Source organism: Ischnura elegans, chromosome 5 (assembly GCF_921293095.1).
Source record: "Ischnura elegans chromosome 5, ioIscEleg1.1, whole genome shotgun sequence".
Lineage (NCBI taxonomy): Eukaryota > Metazoa > Arthropoda > Insecta > Odonata > Coenagrionidae > Ischnura > Ischnura elegans.
Window position 1 is genome coordinate 90,792,385 of NC_060250.1, and position 19,865 is coordinate 90,812,249.

At 36.7% G+C, this 19,865-nt stretch overlaps 2 protein-coding genes across 3 annotated transcripts in view; one reads left to right on the forward strand and one right to left on the reverse strand.

Annotated features, from left to right (window-relative positions):
* The first annotated feature begins 1,970 nt into the window (after window positions 1–1,970).
* The window catches only part of LOC124159246 (protein nessun dorma-like), a 36,975-nt gene continuing 19,080 nt past the window's right edge, over window positions 1,971–19,865 (forward strand). Inside the window, exon 1 of one of the 2 annotated variants that reach the window (XM_046534925.1) lies at window positions 1,971–2,116. In XM_046534925.1, coding sequence (XP_046390881.1) covers window positions 2,048–2,116 — 69 coding nt within the window. In that variant the 5' untranslated portion in view covers window positions 1,971–2,047. Of the gene's footprint in view, window positions 2,117–18,885; window positions 19,295–19,865 lie in introns of those variants that run through there. The other variant, XM_046534923.1, reaches the window with a different exon arrangement.
* LOC124159247 (amino acid transporter AVT1B-like) lies at window positions 6,848–18,797 on the reverse strand. Its single transcript, XM_046534926.1, has 8 exons — window positions 17,944–18,797; window positions 17,677–17,821; window positions 17,363–17,531; window positions 15,460–15,648; window positions 13,870–14,147; window positions 12,223–12,465; window positions 10,173–10,422; window positions 6,848–8,467 (listed from the first exon to the last, which is right to left on the reverse strand). Exons 1-8 carry the CDS (start codon window positions 18,067–18,069, stop codon window positions 8,332–8,334), a joined length of 1,536 nt encoding a protein of 511 aa, XP_046390882.1. The 5' UTR covers window positions 18,070–18,797; the 3' UTR covers window positions 6,848–8,331.

A 19,865-nucleotide genomic window follows, 5' to 3' on the forward strand; every position in this document is an offset into this window, starting at 1 on the left:
TTGGAGTGGGTTGATTTGCGCAGTTATTTTCTGTATCTGTATTATTTTAATGACAAATCATAATATCAGCATGTCATTTGTTACCTTGGTATGATATGTTATATGGAGAAGATATCTGACTTTAGAGGTCATTTGCATCATGAAGGAAGAGTGGAGGGAAAACCTGCATAGGCATTAGCCTGCTCTTAGCGAAAGGTGCCAAGGGGACCACGGCTTAAGATCTCATCAGATTTACGTAGTATTGCACTTAAAATATTCTCCACACAACATTCAAGTAGGGATCGGGCAGTCTCTGACAATTTTCTGCTGCCGCTGGGATTTGAACCTGAGTCCACAGGGTGGGAAGTCAATACCCTAGCCACCATACCAATCCAATCCCCTCTGCTACTGTGAAAGATTCTATGTTAATTTTAAAATTGCGATTGACTCTTTGCAGACATCCATGCAAATACCAATTAGCAATTAATATACATAAATAGCAAATATTATTCCTCTTGTCCAGGCACTCTGCTCTTCAATGTAGGTATTCATTTAACTTGATTCTACTCCTACCAAAAATCAAAATATACTTTATCCTGCATAGATTTTTTCTATGAGTTAGTGTGTCATTATTATGTAGTATGTCATCATGAGACTTAGATGTTATATTTTTATATAAAATGTTATTGCCCAAGAATTTTAGGCAGTGATAATGTACTTTGTAAAGGAAAGTACATAAAAAGAGCCTTAGCACTAAAATATATTTTTTTTAAACTGTAGGAGAGCCATGAAAAGTCACAAGAACTCCACAGTAAATCTCTTAGGTATTCATCCTGGTTTTGTTAATGGTTGCTAATTCAAGTTTTATTAGAAATAAAGGGACTCTTCCCGCTGTGGTTGTACATATGGCTACTGTCTGGTATCTGACTCATAGCAGCAATAAAACCAGAATAAAGAACCTGGTTGTCATATGAGCGAGAGTTTTACATTCATATTATTTGTCACAAGTGGTCACATCAGCTTTTGGTAATGATGGCATTGCAACTCTGCCCACCATGGCCAGAGTTGTCCTGCTATCTTTGTGTGGGCTCTTTTGTTTACCTATGTATCCTCTGATTAGGTGAACAAAGAAGATTTTCACTTCCTCACGTGATCTACTTTGTTCACCTAAGGCTGACACAAGGCCAACGGGCCTTGATACAATGATTTCGTTAGACAGAAAATTAAATGGATGCATATGCTTTTGAGAAAATGTAAGTACATATGCTCATGTTGTAAACTCATAGATATAAGGACCCGTAACAGTCAGTTAGCCTTGGCCAGCCAGTGAGAATGAGTCTGTATCTTTTTAGTCCTTCAACTTCAATTTCCCAGCCAAGTCATGTAGACACGTAACAAGAAATTGCATAGGATAATACTGATATCAGTGCTCGGCAAGTGTACTACGCAGAGATCTAATGTTATTGCAACTAGCTCAAAACTTGTCATGCCATGATAGCACTGGGCAACCAAAAAAAAAATTTCTGTCGTAGGCATGTGATCTCAAAGGAGTTTTTCGAGCTGATTCCAAATCTGGGCTCAGATTTTTTCTATTGTGTATAGTGTTCACAAGGCCAATGGTAGTGGGATTTTGATGTTAATATTCCACGTACCTTTTCAGCATTTGGTCAGGGAAAAAATGAGTTGATATGACCCATTTTGGATGAACCATTTTCACTTCGATCAATTTCAACTTTTTATTGGTTGATTAAGGCCAATAAGCCCTATAAATACCAATTATTGTGTATGTGTTGCTTTTAATTGAGGATACTGGGTGGAATGAGTTTCTTTCAAAAAATTGCTCACATATTTCTTTCGCCAGTCTTTTTTACCCTGCATTGCATATTATATTTTCATTTGGATTAGGGTGAACATCTATCCTAATGATGCATCTTTTTGTAGTCTGGTATGTATTTGTTAACATAAAATGCTTTTTTTGTGATTTTGGCAGTACTTCTCTGAACTTCACTGAAAATTGGAACCATAAATGTCGGTGAACATCGGTTAACAATGCTAGGATTTCAAACTCATGGTGATTCCCAAAGAAGTAACTTGTCTTCATCTGCAAAAGCAGCTGTACCTCTCAACTTCATTCAAGGTAAGATCTGTCTTTTACACTTACTTTCAAGTTTGGGAAGGTTGTTTCTAGCATAAACTGCTCTGTGACCTCCATTAGAGCTCAATATTTCTGTAGCTATGCATTTTTATGAGTAATGTAAATTTACCTTTTACGGTCCTTCCACTTAGGCTTCAGGCAGGAGTAAATGCCCATTGAGAATCATCTTCAAAGTAGTTATGGTGTGACTTCTGGAAGTAGTAATTGGTCTCAATTACAGTTCCATTAGGCAAAGCATAATTGATCACTAGAATTATAGATTAAGGTTATTTGGGCCGCAGGTTTATTGGGGAAGTTGTTTATTTGGGAAAAATTTCCTGAAACCAAATCTACTTGTGGAATTACCTTCGTCTATCTTTGCTTAATTGGGATGATGGTCATTCAAATAGGCATAGGTAATTCAGTGATATTTGCCCAATATTTACTAAATGGATCGACCGTGTGAGTAACAAGAAAGTGCAAAGAAGAGTGGGATAAAAGAGTAGTTTTTTAAAAACCCTAAGCAGAAGACGGGACAACTTAGTTGGCCACATTATGAGACACAGTGGCATAGCCAGGAATTTCGTTCGGGGGAGGCGGGGGTCCAAAACCAGGGGGGAAAATTTTTGAAAAATAGGGTAATAAGTAATGGGTTTTAAACTAATTTTAACACTTTTCACAATCGAAAAAACTTCATTTGTTAAAAAAATACTCAGCAAATTCAGGATTTTTCAATAATTTGTTTTCTTTTATTAAGGAAAATAATTGTGCTTTTATATTTCGGGGGGTCCGGACCCCCCCTGGCTACGCCACTGATGAGACATGATGGCCTGATGAAAACAATCGTAGGAGGACAGGTGGAAGGGAAGAAGGGCAAAGGACAGCCCCGAATGAGTTACATAGGGCAGGTTATAATGGATGTAAAAGAGAAGAAATACGTAGATATGAAAAGGCTAGCAGATAGGAGAGAGGAATGGAGAGTTGCATCAAACCAATCTTAGGATTTTGACAAATGATGATGATGCTAGTTTTGATATAGAAACTGATTTGTCCATCCTCCCTCTCCATTAAAGTAATCGATAGCACAGGTATGTCATGAAGTCACTTATCGCTGCTTAAGCTGTTAAGTTTACAGTCTTACATTTATAATTTGTTAACTCTTATAATAGCACTGTTATACAATGATTTCGTTTAACAGAAAATCAAATAGATGCATGTAATTTTGAGCAAATGTAGCATGCTCATGTTGTAAATTCGTAGACACAAGGAACCGTAACAGTTAGTTAGCCTTGGCCAGCCAGTGAGAATGAGTCCTTAAGCTTAAGAGAATATTTTTAGTCCTTATAAGCTTCAATTTCCCAGCAAAGTCATATCGACACTTCACAAGAAATTTCATAGGATAATACTGTTCAGTGCTCAACAAATGTACTACACAGAGATCTAATGTTATTGCAACTAGCTCAAAACTTGTCATGTCACGATAGCACTGGTCAACAAAAAAAATTTTTTCTGTTCTAGACATGTGATCTCAAAGGTGTATTTCGTGCTGATTCCGAATCTGGAATCAGATTTTTTCCATCAAGTTTAGTGTCCTCATGAAAACCGTATTTATTAAGGGTTCTAGGACGTTTCAGCAATAAATCGTGAATTTAACAAAATGTGACAAAATGGGTATTTTTTCTCGCCATAGGATTTTCTCACATATTTTGCATTGAGTTTCCTTGGTTTTAGAGGTGGGTCGGTTCTGGTTCTCGGTTCTTGGCTGTGGAACCGGTATCAATAACCGATCACATAGAGTCGGTACTTTGGAACCGGCTCGGAACGATTGCGAGAATTTGAATTTGGCACCCTAAGCCGAAATGGTCTGCAACGTATTCAAAGCCAATAAGTGAAAAAATACTAAAAAACGCATGTATTACTCTCCCGTGGAATTGCATCCATGTTTTTTTTATTTTGAGAGTTGCTAGCGAACACGCCCATTTAAAGGTTCACCAGTTTGTAGCTCTCGCCAACATTGTAACATTTTCATAGCCACGGCTGCTTCCAAACGAGCCGATTTTTAGCCGCCGCCCATGGCACCATGTTCTTTCAACTTACCATTGATCTATATGGATCTCTTCATAAGAGTTGAATTGCACCGTTGACAGCACGGCGCCCATTTCAATCCGGCCCTACAATGGGCCGCCTTCAGCGTGAAATACATAGGATGCTACATTGAGACCACTTTCAGACGGAACGACTTTTAGCCGGCCGCCATTGACGTGAAATTCAGGCAGCTTTCAGATGAGACAACTCTTTGCAATGCCGTGTGCCGTGCCGTGAACGGCGGCTTGCAGAAAATGGTTTTGTCTGAAAGTGGTCTCACGATTGTATCATGTACATAACCAGTAATTCTTTGTCATTCGAGCAAGATATGTTCTGAGAACTTGTTTGTAAGTTGATAAACGTATGCAAGGCATCAAAAAGTGTGGTCATCCTGGAGAATGCAACACTGTATTACAACTTTGCGTTAGCTTATGGCCGCTCTATTTATCCATGGTGTCGCTGTAGGGGCATGTTGAGCAGTTTATTGTCGAGGTTATGGGAACTGTGGCAGTGAAGCATGCGAATCAGTTGTTAATTAAAGTAACAATTTAAGCTACATCACAGAATACAATACATTTGAACTGACACACAAGATACAACTAATAAACGGATGATATCGTCAGATGTTGGGAGAGTTTCACTAATGATCCATTTGCGCAACCCTTTAAAATCAACATCGACCACTACTGTTTTCAGTGAACACCTGTTCAGTACTGCAAGCAATATTTCTGCCAAAAAAGGATAGATTAGACTTTGATAGGGTAAAAGTGATGAATTTTTAAAATCAAAACCTGGAGAACAAGCCAATCGCTGACTGATGTAATGTGACATATTGGTTGATCATGCATTCTTCAACAACAAGTTATTTAAACTTTTTCGCTTGGCTGATAAGGAGACTATCTTAAGTTTTTTACAGATCTTTCCAGCTACTTTACATGTTCAGTGAAATTATTTTCATTCATTTCTTGTGGTTGCTCATTTAAATTTGCCATTAATTCAGATAATAAAAGTTCATCCTGGAACCGAGTATCGAGAACCGATGGGGGAGAACCGGACTGGTACCAAGAACCGAAAAAATTTAAGAACCGACTCATCCTTACTTGTTACCATTTTTCAATGTGTAAAATATCCTGGTGGAAACGCTCAGTGTTCATCAATAACACCGCCAAGTTTTGGCGGAAAAAAGTCTAGGTGTGAGTCGAGAAAGTGAATTTTTAGACATATTGCAGCATATTTTTTGGTACAATTTAATTAGATGGGCCACCAGATCACGATAATTTTCTGCGATATTTCCTAGAAAATGTTCAACTACATTTTTTAACACGTTCCTTGCACTTTTTTCCCGCTGAACTCAATTGCTTTTGAAATTCCAAATCCTTCAGCACTTCCCTAATCTGTGGACCAATCCACGTTCCTTCTTTGATCTTTGACTCACAGATTTTAGGGAATTTTTGTTTCATATAAGTAAAATCAGCACCATTTTTGTCCACTTCACAAAATCTGGATAAAGATGGAATATTACTCTCAAAGCAATTTGAACATCAGTATTTCAGTAGCACAAGTGGCAAGAAGCGAGACTCCGTCCAAAGATTTTTGGTTCGAATCGTCTCAATAGTAAAATTCAATCTTTTCGCTCTGCCTTGCTGTTGCTTCGAAACCACTATCGGTTCGTCAACGCAGCCTCTCTATAGACATTCACTCGCACTGCACTCTGATTGGCTAATTTCAATCGCGGATGGCTCAAAAATGATGCAACTGAGCAAAAAAAAATTAAGTAATTTGTTGTTAAGAATAACTTACTTTATAACGTACATGGTAACGTATCAGTGAATTCGTGACAACCCTGTATAAATGAATTAAATTACTGCTTTCATTATATCAAAAACGTACATCAAGCTATACTATGGAAACTGGACGTGATGGAAAGAATCTAAGCACAGATTTGGAATCAGCATGAAATATGCATCTAACATTACCCAAAAACGTCTCTAGGACAAAATCTATAATGACCAGTGTAATCAAGCAGCTCTAAGGGAGAGCAGGAGAGTCTTTTGAATGGATACAGAAATTTGCGTTATCTTTCATCCCCAATTTTTATGCATTAAGCCTTATGGGTAACTCACTAGGCAATTTTACAAATTTCTCCTAAATATTAGAATTAACCAATATGCTCATGCCCCCAAAGAAAATTAATTCAACCACCTTATTCATAAATTAATCAAGGCAGCCCTTCCCTGAGTCAGTGTAATTAATGAGGAAAGCGTCTGTTCCATTCAAATAGCAATGAAAATCCATTTGTTAACTCCAACAAGGTTGCTTTGAGGTTTTGATTTTCATGAGAAAAGTATCCAATGCTGCTAACTTTCATATATTTTTCTTATTTGTTTTTCCGCTAAATTCATAAAAATCATATATTTTTTCTGACCAACTTAAGGTATTTCTTTCTAATGGTGCATGAGTAAGCACCTTTCTTGCCTCTATTTTTCATTCTTCATATCAAAGATGAAAATATTGCATGCAAATATAATTTAACCTTCCAAGGGTTGCTTTCCTTCTAACTAAAGCTACCACATGAACAAATTGCTTCCATTCACAAATAAGAGAATCCACCAGTGTACACAGAATAGGTTCCAAATTATCAAAATGATCAAAAATATAAAAACATTTATTCAGTGATTCATTAATGTAGGTACATGAAATAAAAACCATATCACCAATATTTCAGATCCAACTTTAAATACTGAGTAATTTGTTGGCATAATAAGTTCAAATAATGGTAACCAAAGTATATGGTACATTGATGCATAAAAAAGCCGGTACATATTTACAATTGGTAAACATCATTGAGAGACATGATTACTGATTGAATTTCAGTTTATTGAAAAGATATATTGTTCTTGATATCATATTATCATGCTGTTCATATTGTATAAAAATAGTGTAAGTCATATAACACACTCTTTGAGTATTAAAAAATTTAATAACGGTAACAATAATTAAATACATTCTTTGCAACAAGTACTACATAAATTTTGATGTCCAGAAAATGTGATAGTCATGACCAAGCATCTAATTTTATACACTTCCCCAAATTTTTGAAGACCTCTCATATTGATAATGACTGTAGGTATTTACTATGTATTTATTGATGATTTTCCCTCCACCTTTAGAGATTCATAGTGAGATTTTTTAATGAGATTATATAGAATTTCCATTTTCAATGAACTAGTATATCGTCAACATTTATACCTAGGTATTCTGAGAGCTTAGCTTTAGGGAGTAACATCACCATTAGAGAAATAAGAAGGGGACTGCGTGTGGATTTTGTCCACATCCATCACTTCTTTAGGAGAGCGGATCCAAGAATTTCACAGTTCTGTAATCCGACTGGAATTCACACTTTCCAGTTTAGTACTTTGGCTTAACCATCACAAATCAACTAGGCTCCCATGTACCCCGCACCTTTTCCACTGCTCCTTAGTTCTCAGAAGTGATTTGAGACCTAAGTGGGCATTAAATACTGATGAAATCAAGGTCAATAGTGCTACAAGTTGATGGCGAGATGTTTCAGTATAACAAATAATCTATTTAAAAACGTGCTAACTTTAAAAGATCTTTCTTCTGGTAGTTAAAAATAATTTACCATTACATATATATGAATAAAAAATAAATCATTTTGATTATTCCTCAATACTAATGAAATTATTAAAGTTAGTCATTTGCTAATTATTTCAGTCTACATAGGCACAGGAAATAACTTTCTTAATTAAAAAGCTGAATTTGGAATATGGATTGTAAAAGAGATTGGCAAGCTAAATTAAGCAGCAGCACAAATTTTAACAGAAAAAAATTTACTCCATTCCTCTCCTTGTAAATAAAACAAGAAAAATGCCTACTGTATGCACAGTTGGTTGGCCCCAGTCTAGTGGCTAAATTCTCTCCAGGAGATTTAGCATAAATACATATATGATACATATTCAACAACAGATATGTATTATATATAACAGATAGGTAAAAACAGATATGAAATTAAACTTTCCAGCAGTATTAAATGCACAGATTGAGCAAGTCACTCCCAGAAGTGAAAGAAATTATAATAAATTTATCTACAAAAAATACTACTAAAATATAAATCATAGATAACAAGGCTTATCTATGGAATGAGCTCCAAAAATGCCATTGACAGCAGACACCGTAGATGCTGTTCCACCAACAAGTCCCACAAAGATCAGTTCCCACAGCAATACTCGTATGTGCAGCGGTATGAACCTTCAAAAAACGAGAAAATTTATGGTAAAAAAAATAAATTATGTACATAGAGACTCTTCACATACACCCATCAAGGTGATTATTCAGTTAGAAACTTGAAACTTGTATGTGGTGGAAGGGTTCCATATTATCAACAAAAAAAAAAAAAGAGAGGAGAATGGAATGTTATCAGATGTCAAGTCTGAGTTCCAGTCTATTCCATTCTCCTCTTTTCTATGCCTTTATTCCGTAAGACTTTTACAGAAATTGGGGTTCCTTTAACATTTAACCCCCTATTAAATTAAGTTACAATTGCTTTAATCAAAAGAAAAATAATATGTTAGAGAGAAATTAACAAAATATTTTTTTTTTTCCCTTTCTCTTTTTTCTTTTAAGTTACAAAATTATTATTTTTGGACATTTTCATTCTTAAGAATGTAAGCGTTTATTTTCCATTATCTTCAGCGTCTTCTATCTGGCTCGTCTTCTGTTTTTGCTTTACATGATTTTCTGCATCTTCTGTCTTCTCTTCTTACTTGCTTAACAATTTTGACGTCTTCTTCTTTCTTCTTCTTCTTATCTTCTTCCTTCATCCTACCATTGGTCTTCGTCTCCATCTTCATCATCAGCGTCTCCTTGAATGATTTTGCGGTTAAACGCAGTAATAATTTTTGCATTATTGGGTATAAGTTTTCCAATTTTAGTCATTTCTGGTGGCCAATTTTCGAGGATTTTTCGTAGTTCAGCTCTTTCAGCCTGGTACAATGGACAGTAAGTCACTCTATGTTCGAAAGAATCGTCTCCTGTGCTACACTCGCATTCATCGGTCTTGCTTCTACCTATACGTTTTAGATACGTTTTGAAATTTCCGTGTCCGCTTAGAATTTCTGTTATTTGTCTGGATGCTGTTATGTTCATTTTTTGGCGCTCCATGATGCTGGGGAAGAATTTGTACGTTTGCCGTCCTTTTTCGCTCGAATCCCAGTTCTTCTGCCATTCGGTGATTATTAGTTGATTTATCCTCCTTTTTAATTCAACAATAGACACTTTGTTACTTCCACTGGTAATGCAATAAGTTGACTGTAGATTTGTGCTATGATAGGGTTAGAGGGAGTATACTAGTGGCCAGGGTAAGGGACGGGCATAGTGGTTGGGTTAAGGGAAGGGTTGAGCTGGGTCCCAAATCTGAGGGAAGAAAATACCAGGATAACGCCACCCCAAAAAAGAGCTCTGTACAGAGAGGTTTAAAATATTCTCATGCTACTCGTAGCACAAAAATGCTTTCTTACTCTAGGCGCCAGGCAGGAAAGGGAACAGAACAAAGGTTTGCTGATTCGAGGTGACCTATAGGTAATTTGATAGGCTATTCATAGCATTTTTTTCCTCAGCTGGAATGGTATGTTTCACGGCTGCTTTCAAGAGAATAAGCGATATTGAAACTTTCTTTCACACCCATTCCTGGGCCACCTGACCGGAATACCTGCAGTATCTCCCTCTCTTGCGCAAGTAAGGTAAATGCACTTAGTCGTTTACTGCTTAGCCATGAGTTTAGCTCCACATCAACCCAATTTTAAACGTCATTTGATTCCACCTTCTTGTCAAAACAACTTTACTAAGATCAAATAAGTCTCTCGCATGCCACTTCCAAGAATTGATTGTGCAAAGAGAGCACAATTAAAACATTAGACAAATTGATACCTGAGAGGGTTTTCCATTGCATATTTACCTTTTGGGCCATGCCAGTTCAATGGTTTGAGTAGATCCAGCAGGTGTTAGTCCCCTTCTCCGAGGGAGTGATGGTGGATCCTGATCACATAAACGCATGTAGAACAGGGGGGGAAGAACAAAAGTCAACAGTGTGACAGTTGAACCTCCAACGAGAGCAAGTAACTTCCCAAAACTAGGAACTGTTTCTCCAACTATCACCATTGCAACCATTATCGCTGTTCGGATGACACACCGCCGCCAACCAAAATCTGAAAAGATTCAAATTTAAAAATAAGAACGACACCTTTGTAACACAAACATTTAAGGTATTTAGTCCTCGTTCTGGCAATGAACTTGTCCTTAGCCTGTGGCAAAATTTGACAGTTGCCAGAGTATTTTCTGACATTCTTGCATTATTTGTTTCAACTTTAAATATTCAATAGATTCAAAATTGAATAATGGCTCCCCAGATAACGCAGTTGAGTTTCACGAAACCAGACATACAGACAACAACAACATCTCATCATACTAATCATCACCACTGCCACTGCTCTATCATTCAGAAGATCCTTTGACATTCCCTTATCACAGTTTTCTTTTTTAATTTTTTTCTAATTCTCAAACCACCGAATACGGCTCGTATTGGCCATTTTACATCGGGGCATTTAGCAAATTTAACAATTACATGTGCTCGAACAACCATACCCTCAAGAGGAGAAGCCTACCCAGGCAGTACTTGAACCCACGACATCTTGTTTGGCAGGCAAGGGCAGGGTTCCCACTCGTGCTAAATACCGTAAATGTCTGAGTATAGTCCCCCCTTTTTCCCAAAAATGCCTGTGGTAAAAGTAAAGGGGGGGACTATATTCAAATGCATTTTTTTAACTTTTCCCGAAACTGAAGCCTCAAAATTAGGGGGGGGGACTGTAATCAGAGGGGGACTATATTAGGAGAAATACGGTAATAAAATTCACGGTTTTTTCCAGGCTTTCACAGTCTAAATGTTGTCAAATTCAAGGCCTGCTGATGAGCCATTTTCAGCAGAAATATTGATCACGTAACAATCACTGTCCGCACGTGAACTAAAACTTTTAAAAAACTCTACAGAAGCCGTGAATACAAACGCCGCAATGCAAGTGCTATCTCTCTCAACGCCACCTCTCGTCAGCAAAATTCAGGGCCGGCTACAGGTTGCAAGTTGGAAAATGGAGGGAATAAGTGTCTGAGTTTTCACCAGGGTTAATGAACACTTTGATTACCAGTCTTCCATTCACAGGCTTAAGGTCAATTTCTCACTATGGCACACAGAATTGCACTTCGAATACACGAGTGTAGATAAATGCAAGGCCAGTATCTGCAAATCACTGACCTTGAAACATGATAGACATATCAATTTTTCTTTTGATCTGTCAATCGCAGTCCCACAGCTAAGTATGAGAGATTTTTAAGGATTTATAATGAAATTCACGGCTATTTTCAGGGTTTTTTCACGGTAGATGAAATTCACAGCTTATTCACGGTTTTAAGGTTTTCATGGTTGAGTGGGAGCCCTGAAGGACTTAACCCCACCACCACCACGGCCGTCTCCAAATCCAAGCCTTCAGGCCTGTAAGGCTGTCGTACATCAATATAATATAACAAACTACAGTAGAACCTCACTTATGAAACTTTCAGCGGAGAACTGAAAAAAGTCTCATAAGTGAGGAAGTTTTATATGTGAGGTTTTCCGGCATTTAGCATAAAATCCTTTTCAAAAGGGGCCAGTTTGTTTCCAGGTCATCGAGGCTTCGTCGGCAGTGGCTTGAGGGGGAAGGAGTTTTTGGCGTGCTTTAAAATTCGTTATATTTATCATTGAAAATCTCGAGAAGGAAAACTCAGATTTACATGCGGTTTTCTTTGCTGAATTCAGAGAATAATTTTCTGTCTGCCTGTTTAGTAAAAAAAATCATGCAAGTTACCCATTCTTTCCATACGGTGCACATAAAATTTATCAGCCCTGACTAAAGGTGAAAAATGTGCCCATAAGAATTAGTAGAACTATAAGTAACAAAAATCTGATTTCAACTTACAGTGTGGAATGCCAAAACATTCTTCAATCTCTTGGCAAACAGGATTCACAACAATTAGGAATGCAAGCACAAGATGTGCTCCCATGAGAAGATAAGCACCATCCACCAACCACTGGCCCCTGGCCTCTGAGCTATCGGCACCAGAAATTCCTCTTGCCAAAGATAGCAAAATATTTGGATCAACTTTATCGCCATATAATATGAAGCCTCCAATCACTACTGGCAAATACAGGCAAAGAATCACTGAAAAGAAAGAGGATTTAGGTGGATGAATTTGTCATTAACACAGAGAGTGCAAATAAGGAATTATGTATTTATACTGGGCTGATCTAATAGCCTATCCAAGTTTTCAGATGCTGTAATTTATTCTTTTATTATAGGCCATTTTACACATTGCATGGGTTAGCTCTGAAAACATTTTTTAAATTGTGAGAATGCAAGCTCTTAATTAGAGCAGGGGCTATTTTGCCATCTCGCATCCATGCATTCTTGCATGTGTTCTAGCAATTCACCGCTTAACACGATGCAATTTTGAATGTGCCTTTGTACATGCGTCACATTGTGCAATGACGTGCCCTCTGTAAAACAACCTTTATAGCTTATTGTTAAATGATTTCAAGAACTCTACTTTCTCATTGAAGATAGGAAGAAAATCTCCAAAGTATCCTTGGAGATCTTTCTTTTGCAATTTGGAATGATCACTCATTTTTATCCTTTTTATTTTATCATTTTCATAAATTTTTATCCATTCCAGTCAATAATTCAAATGAGTGTAACATGAATAATTTTTTGTAGCATTTATAGAACAACATGGTAGGTATTCTAAAACTTTTTTTTCTATTGGAGATGACAGCAAGCTGTAACATTCAGAGTATTTCAAATATGTACTCTTAAATGTTCAGATTTAGAAACATAGACATGTAGGTCTACTTAAGAATGACAGCGTGAACATTGATACTTGTTGTAATGTTGTTCAAAATAAGTTGTTGAAAACTATGAACTTGGTACATTGACTATACCAACATATAGTTATCTCCAAAGAGCATTTTTTATTAATTGCATTTGATATGCAAAAAAAATTACCTTAATTTCAAATTTCATTGCAAGCAGGAGGAGTGATGGTGTTCAAATTCCTTCTAAAATTTTTGGGAGATAGCTTTAGGTACATCCCTTCCAAATCAATGCCCCAAAATGCATTATCCCCACCGCTAATGACAATGATATAAAATAATCGACTCAGATGGTGTAAAAAATTTCTATGAATCATCTTCGATACAACAAAAGCCCATATTGTGGGGACAGAAAATTATATGGTAGCTTTTGCAAGGGATGGCCAAAGAGCCATTTAAATCCCTATAATTTGCTTAATGGTGTTTGGTAGAATGTCAAGAGTTAGATTCGTATCGGATTTTTTTTAATATAAGAGTAAAATCCACATAGGTAGAATTCAAAGAAATCAAAATTGGTAGAATGACAAGAGATAGATATAAATAATCAGGAGATTTTCTTCCTGTTTTCTTTGGGGTAGTAGAAATCTTGGCATCATTTAACAAAAAGTTCTACGAGGGAGGGAAGTAAGATAAGGATTTAAATGTTTTTTTTTACCATCTTCATCAGTCAAGGAAGATAAGAGAAATTTCCACTCACCAGAAAATCCAATGATCACGCTCGATGAAAATCGTGATCTTTCCTTCATATCATTCTGAATAGTAGGGAAAGTTGAAGCACCTCCAAATGAAAACAATATAGTTCCGAATGAAAGGAAGAGTTTTGAAAGGGTGTGCACTTTGGTTTGATGGTCTTCAGGAGAATCTGTGGGTACAGGTTCTCGGGGATGAAATGGTCCCATTGAATCTATAAGCATTTTGGAAAATATACAAGCACAAGCCAATGCAGTGGTCAACAGTGCCCCTATGCCAACAGCCCTGAAAATAAAATACAAAACTTAAATATAAATGGCTCCAGCAAACTAATTTTAACCCTTTTACTGTCACCGGGCTGATATATCGACCCTCGCTGGTTGAGCGAAAACTGCCAGGGGCCGATTTATCGGCTCAAATTATTTCTATTTTTTTTGTGATTGTGGCCTTTTCAACGGCTGTAATTTATGTAAACCCCCATAATCTATCTATGGTTATAAGATATAAATATATCTTAAGAATTGGGAAAAAAAATCTAGAAGTAAAATTAAGTAACTGAAAAATTTTTAAATCTGAAATGTTACTAATACCTGAAAATAGCCTTGGCAGTCTTCGTACATCCCACCTGAAATGGGCTGGCAGTAAAAGGTTAAAATATGATGACGCACAAGGTACTTATGTAAAAAATTATCAAGTTTTGTCTCATTCATAAGTATGTACAAATTTTATTGATATTGCAAGACTCCTTTCATAAAATATTCATGAATAAATTGTGTTCAAGGAGGTGATCGACAAAAATTGAGCGTACAATTCATTTGTACAATTGTACAACAACAAAAAATAAAGACATGAGTGAATTACCATTAATAGACAAGATTTTCAAAATTTCATGTTTTTGACCTTTTTTTGCTTACCCCAATAATTACAACACGAATTAAATTTTGAAACAGTGAACTTGTAGTACAAATTCCACATGATATACTTGAAACATTAATGAGCCCTCATCAGCATGCATTAGAAATTGTTAGAAACAATTTTTTTCGTGGAGATGGAAGGGGAAACTATGCCATTAACACAGGGTAACAAAATGGAGTGATTCTCGACATTATATTGAAATAAAACACTTAGGTGAAGAATGAAAGGAAGTGAAATTCTTTGTACGTTAAATCATGTTCATTCAAAGTCAAGGCATAAAAATACAAGAAAACCATCATATTCACTCAAAGCCCAATTCATACCCTCAAAATTACTAAAGAGGGCAAGTTTCCATTGACACCAAATTTAATTTTAAAAAGCTTCAAACAGGAAGAAGAATTTTTATCAAAATGATTTATGACTGGGTTAAAAAAAACCACAAAATTAAATTTTTGCATCATATGATAATTGAAATTGTACTGATCAGACTCCTGGATCGTCCCAGATTTCTCTAGCGTAATAAACTTTCAATGAGATGCAAGATTGCACTCAATCCTCTTCAACTATCTCATTATGTGAGGGAAAGAAGTTTAAGGGGCATAGTTTTGAAAACACGAAAATCAAAATTATCATTGATTCTGTGATACGGAAAAAAGCAAGGGGGCGCAGGCTGTTAACTAACCAAAAGTCTTTAGGTGAACCAAGCCACATAGCAGGACATAGAACTCCAGCAATCAGTATCAGATAAAGACAAAAGGAGATGTTTGGCATCACAGATTGCATCATGTCTTGAGCTATGTTGGATGCCAGGAGAAGGTAAACAGTCCCAGCTCCAAATAATGTTATTTGGATACAGGTAGACACTAAGCGGCTGCAAAGAGAACAAGACAATTGTTAATTGAATTGAACACCATGATATTTTAAAACTTATAGCTTTCTACATAGAGCATGATTAATTGACGATGACTAAGAATAACATTTATTTACATCCTGAGGGAAATGATGTCAGTGAAAAAATTCCTTAGATTCATTTATTTAAAAATAAGCATGAACTAAACTTGTTAATAAAAATTTTATACCAAAACTGCAATTACATATGAGGTTAATTCTTTGCTATAATTCTTATACTACTCCTCATATTCATTCAATTTCTGCCAACTAGATGAAGTGTTCATCCAAAGAAAAAAATTTAAGTCATATTTTACACTTTGCAGCAAGAGAAAAGTTTGAACTGAGATTATGATCATGAGCATTACAATACAGTTTTAAGTGTTATTTACTATTGAAAAACACAAGTTCCACGTAAAATACTTATTATATAATATATTTGAAAGAGTGGATTTGTAGAATGAATTCTACCTCATATACTCGAAACATTAATGAGCCCTCATCAATATGAATTAGAAATTGGTAGTTCAAACACAACATATTGATTAGTGCTAACTCATTGGTCACAACTCTCTCTCCCCAAATCACATTACCCTATAAGCTAATAAGAAAGAAGTTACATATGTGTACTCTGTTAGAGGAGGGGAAGAAACCCATCAAACAAGGGTTCATACTGGTCAGGAAATAAAAATTTCAACTTTTGAGCATGGAATGTCAGAGAAATTACGCTAAGATCAGGGAAAAATCCAGAAGCATATTAAAAAGGTGAAAATCATGGTTGAACATGTGGAGTATTTCTACATTTGAGTAGTAAGGTGCGTTTTGTCATCATCCTGGCAGGGGTGGAGAAGTGCCTACTTTAAGCTACTTGACATAATACTTGCCTACAGCTTGACCTTATTTCTCAATATACCAAACGGCATTTTTCCATAAAAAAGACCCCACTTAATGTGTTTTCTGATGGATAGATACACGGGGAAATTTGAAAATTTGCACTGGAAATCACAGAAAAGTCAGGGAAATTGAAAATGGGAAGCTGGTATAAGCAGTGTAACCCTACACTGATTGGGTGAAGCAAAAGCTAGGCTTATTTCAATGTAATCTGTACTCACAAAATAACTCTGTATAAAATATAATTTGATGCAATTCTCTCTAAGGAAGAGGAGAACGAAAGAAAAGACGTTAAATCCCCTCCCCATAGGCCTGATGTCTGAATAAATGCTCTTGACAATATGGAGCAAAGGAAATATTATCAAAACCAAAGACTGGCATGATGAAAACATTATTATACATCTAAGTAGACCATAGAGCTAAAACAGAATGTGCTGAGGATTGGAATATAAGTTCATAAGATACACTCGACAAAGGAGCCACAGGCAACCACGTTCATTGAGTGCCTAAAGGGAACATATAAATCTCACTGATTGAGCAAGGAGAGGCCAATAAGTGGCATAGTGTCAACAGATAGATATAGATTACCATATAAACAGCTATTATAGAACACAATTAACCCCTCACCAACGTTAATCAATTAGGGCTGAAGGTGAGGGCTAGGCAAAAAATATAAAGATTGACCAAACATGAATCAATCAAGTTTTTCACAATTCTTAACAACCTCAAAATGAAATACAAATCAGAATATCTGGTGTATGAGTGAATTCAATAATTTATATCAAAAGGGGCTGAATCTTACTTACCTAGCCCACCGACCACAAGCAGCATGGGCGATAGTTGCATAAGGATTTCTAGTTTTCCCCCTGTATTGGTGATAGCGTTCTTCAATGATGCACCAACATTCACCAAGACGGGACCCACTGTATGCTGCACAGCAGCAGAACACTACAACTAAAATTAATCCAATCCAGCCTGAAGTTAAGAGAGAAAAGGGACAATCATGTCAATAAAAAATCCAGTAAATTCATGATTATCGCCTTTGAGCCAGATACCTCAGGTTTGATCTGAAAATTTGGACACAAATGTATGATTACATAATCATTTGTTTAACACTCACCGGTATCTACAACAGCTCTTGGTAAAGCAAGAACCCCACTTCCAGCCATTTCTCCAGCAATTAATACTGCAGTAGCCATTACACTTAGCCCCCTCATATTGATGGGGGTTACAGTTTCATTAAGTGATGGTGCTTGGGGTGTTCTCTGAAACATTACGAGGAAAATTCAAGCGATATAGAGTAATACTTCAAATGGGAGACCAATTAAATAAGATTACAAGACTAATTTTCGAGCTCATTAAATTGATGGAGAAGTATCATTCATACCCTGGACTGCCTTCCATGCCTGGAGCCTCCAAGCACTAAGCTATCCTCCGGCTGAGAAGAGACTTGAGTCCAAATGGGGTCTCGCGAACCAGAGGTTTGGTAGCTGGCCACAACCTTCTTGTGCATATCGGTAAACAATATTATGATGTGTCACTTAAATTTAAAACAAAATCATTAACTCCTAGTTGAGATGTATTTGTGATCGTTTCGCTTATGGCCACTTGAAACAAAAAGCAATTAAGCTCATCATAGATGTGTTTGAGTTCTGTCATATGATGAAACAATGTTTTTAACGCTTCATTTGCAATTCCTCGTGACCTCCAGTATTTCGTTAGTATTCCCTATTCGTGCCAATTCGTTCTATCAGCTGGGTAAGAAAATGTTAACGACCAAATCCATGTCGAGAACTTCAGATCACCTTCAAACACATCGGTGACGACATTGCTGCTGGATAACCAACCTATGCGCGAAAAAGTACCTTCACTGAGGTCGAAGCTATGTCACATAAAGATTTCTTACAGTTGCACTTGCTGAACTTAATGCAGAATCACATCAATATTAACGCCCTGCAGGCGCAATTTAGGATAACTGAAAAGGTACTTGTGCACCAAAAATAAACTGAAGCACTTAGGCCGATTTTCACATTGAACTGCTCAATCTTAGAACACCATACGTATTTACAATACACAGCTTACTCCCACTAGATTTGAGAATTAAATGGACGTATTACACGATATAATAAACAGGCGGAGCATTACTTGATGGAAGGAAAGTGAAAACAGATAAAATATTTCTTTACATAACACAACCTATTATGAAAACATTGCATAAATTAGATGGAGGATTCGCTCCAAAATATTTTTCATACCGTTCAAAATAAAGAAGCTCGTTTATCGTTGTTCATTTTGTTCGTTCACATATTCACGATGGGAGCACTCAAATCGTTTCATGTATGAACAATTTCCGATCTTAGCTGATACTTCTTTCGTTTGTTTGTAACCGCCAGACCCGCCAGATTTCAGACGTTAAGGGCGATTTTGGCCTGTGAGATTTTTGGTCGGTTAGTCCCCAAAAGAGTGTTTATCCGGCTCTGAAGTGGTTGAACGTGATGGCACCAGTAATTATTGAATTCCGCAAGACTCTTCGCCAAAGACTTAATGAGTACAGGGATATATTTTCTATACGCGACGAAAATGATGAAATGAGCTTTTTAGTGCGTGACGTGAAAAATTTGTGGAGAGATTACCTGGGTAATGCATTAGCACCTCGAGGATGGGGAGCCATTTGGAAAGTTCCTGCCGAAAAGTGCCTCGTAATGAGTGTCACATATCCGTGTGAAATATTAGTGGAGGTGAGCTAACTGTAAATGTCTATCAATCGCAAAACTAATTATCTTTTGATGGATTCACGGAATCCACACTTGGAAATGCAATCGTGAGACGAATTTGCCGTATTTCCCCCGGCGACCTACTTCGTGAGAGACTTTATTTTGACTTAATCGCCAGAGTCTTATTTACTTCCAATTATTTGCCTATTTACCCGGTTAATGGTAATTTTCTATCAAAAATTTCTGTCCAACTATACCCGGAGTTCCATACAAGTATAGCTGCATACACCCCACCTCATTTTCTCAAAATGCACCTGTATTTTCGTATAAAGTTTTTATTGGCCCACTTTTGAGGGCCTCTAGTGTGTATTGGAAATGCTGATAGTATCAATGTGGTATTAGAGTAAACACATTTTTGAAACTGTTAATAAACACTAGTTGTTCCTCACTGGTTTAGCCTGCCAATAGCTCTGCAAAATGTAAATAGTTTGATCCACGAATAATCAAGATGTTAGGCCCTCTTTATTTCCCTCATCTTCGAGGTATACTACACCTTAAGGGTAGCCAAGGCTCTGGTGAGAGCTCAATACCAGGG

Coding starts and splice junctions, on each gene's coding strand:
- LOC124159247 (XM_046534926.1), bottom strand. CDS start 18,069: ATGCACAAGAAGGTTGTGGCCAGCTACCAAACCTCTGGTTCGCGAGAC. Junction 17,822..17,943: donor GGCATGGAAGGCAGTCCAGG/GTATGAATGATA, acceptor GTAATGTTTCAG/AGAACACCCCAAGCACCATC. Junction 8,468..10,172: donor GAACTGGCATGGCCCAAAAG/GTAAATATGCAA, acceptor CGTTTTTTGAAG/GTTCATACCGCTGCACATAC.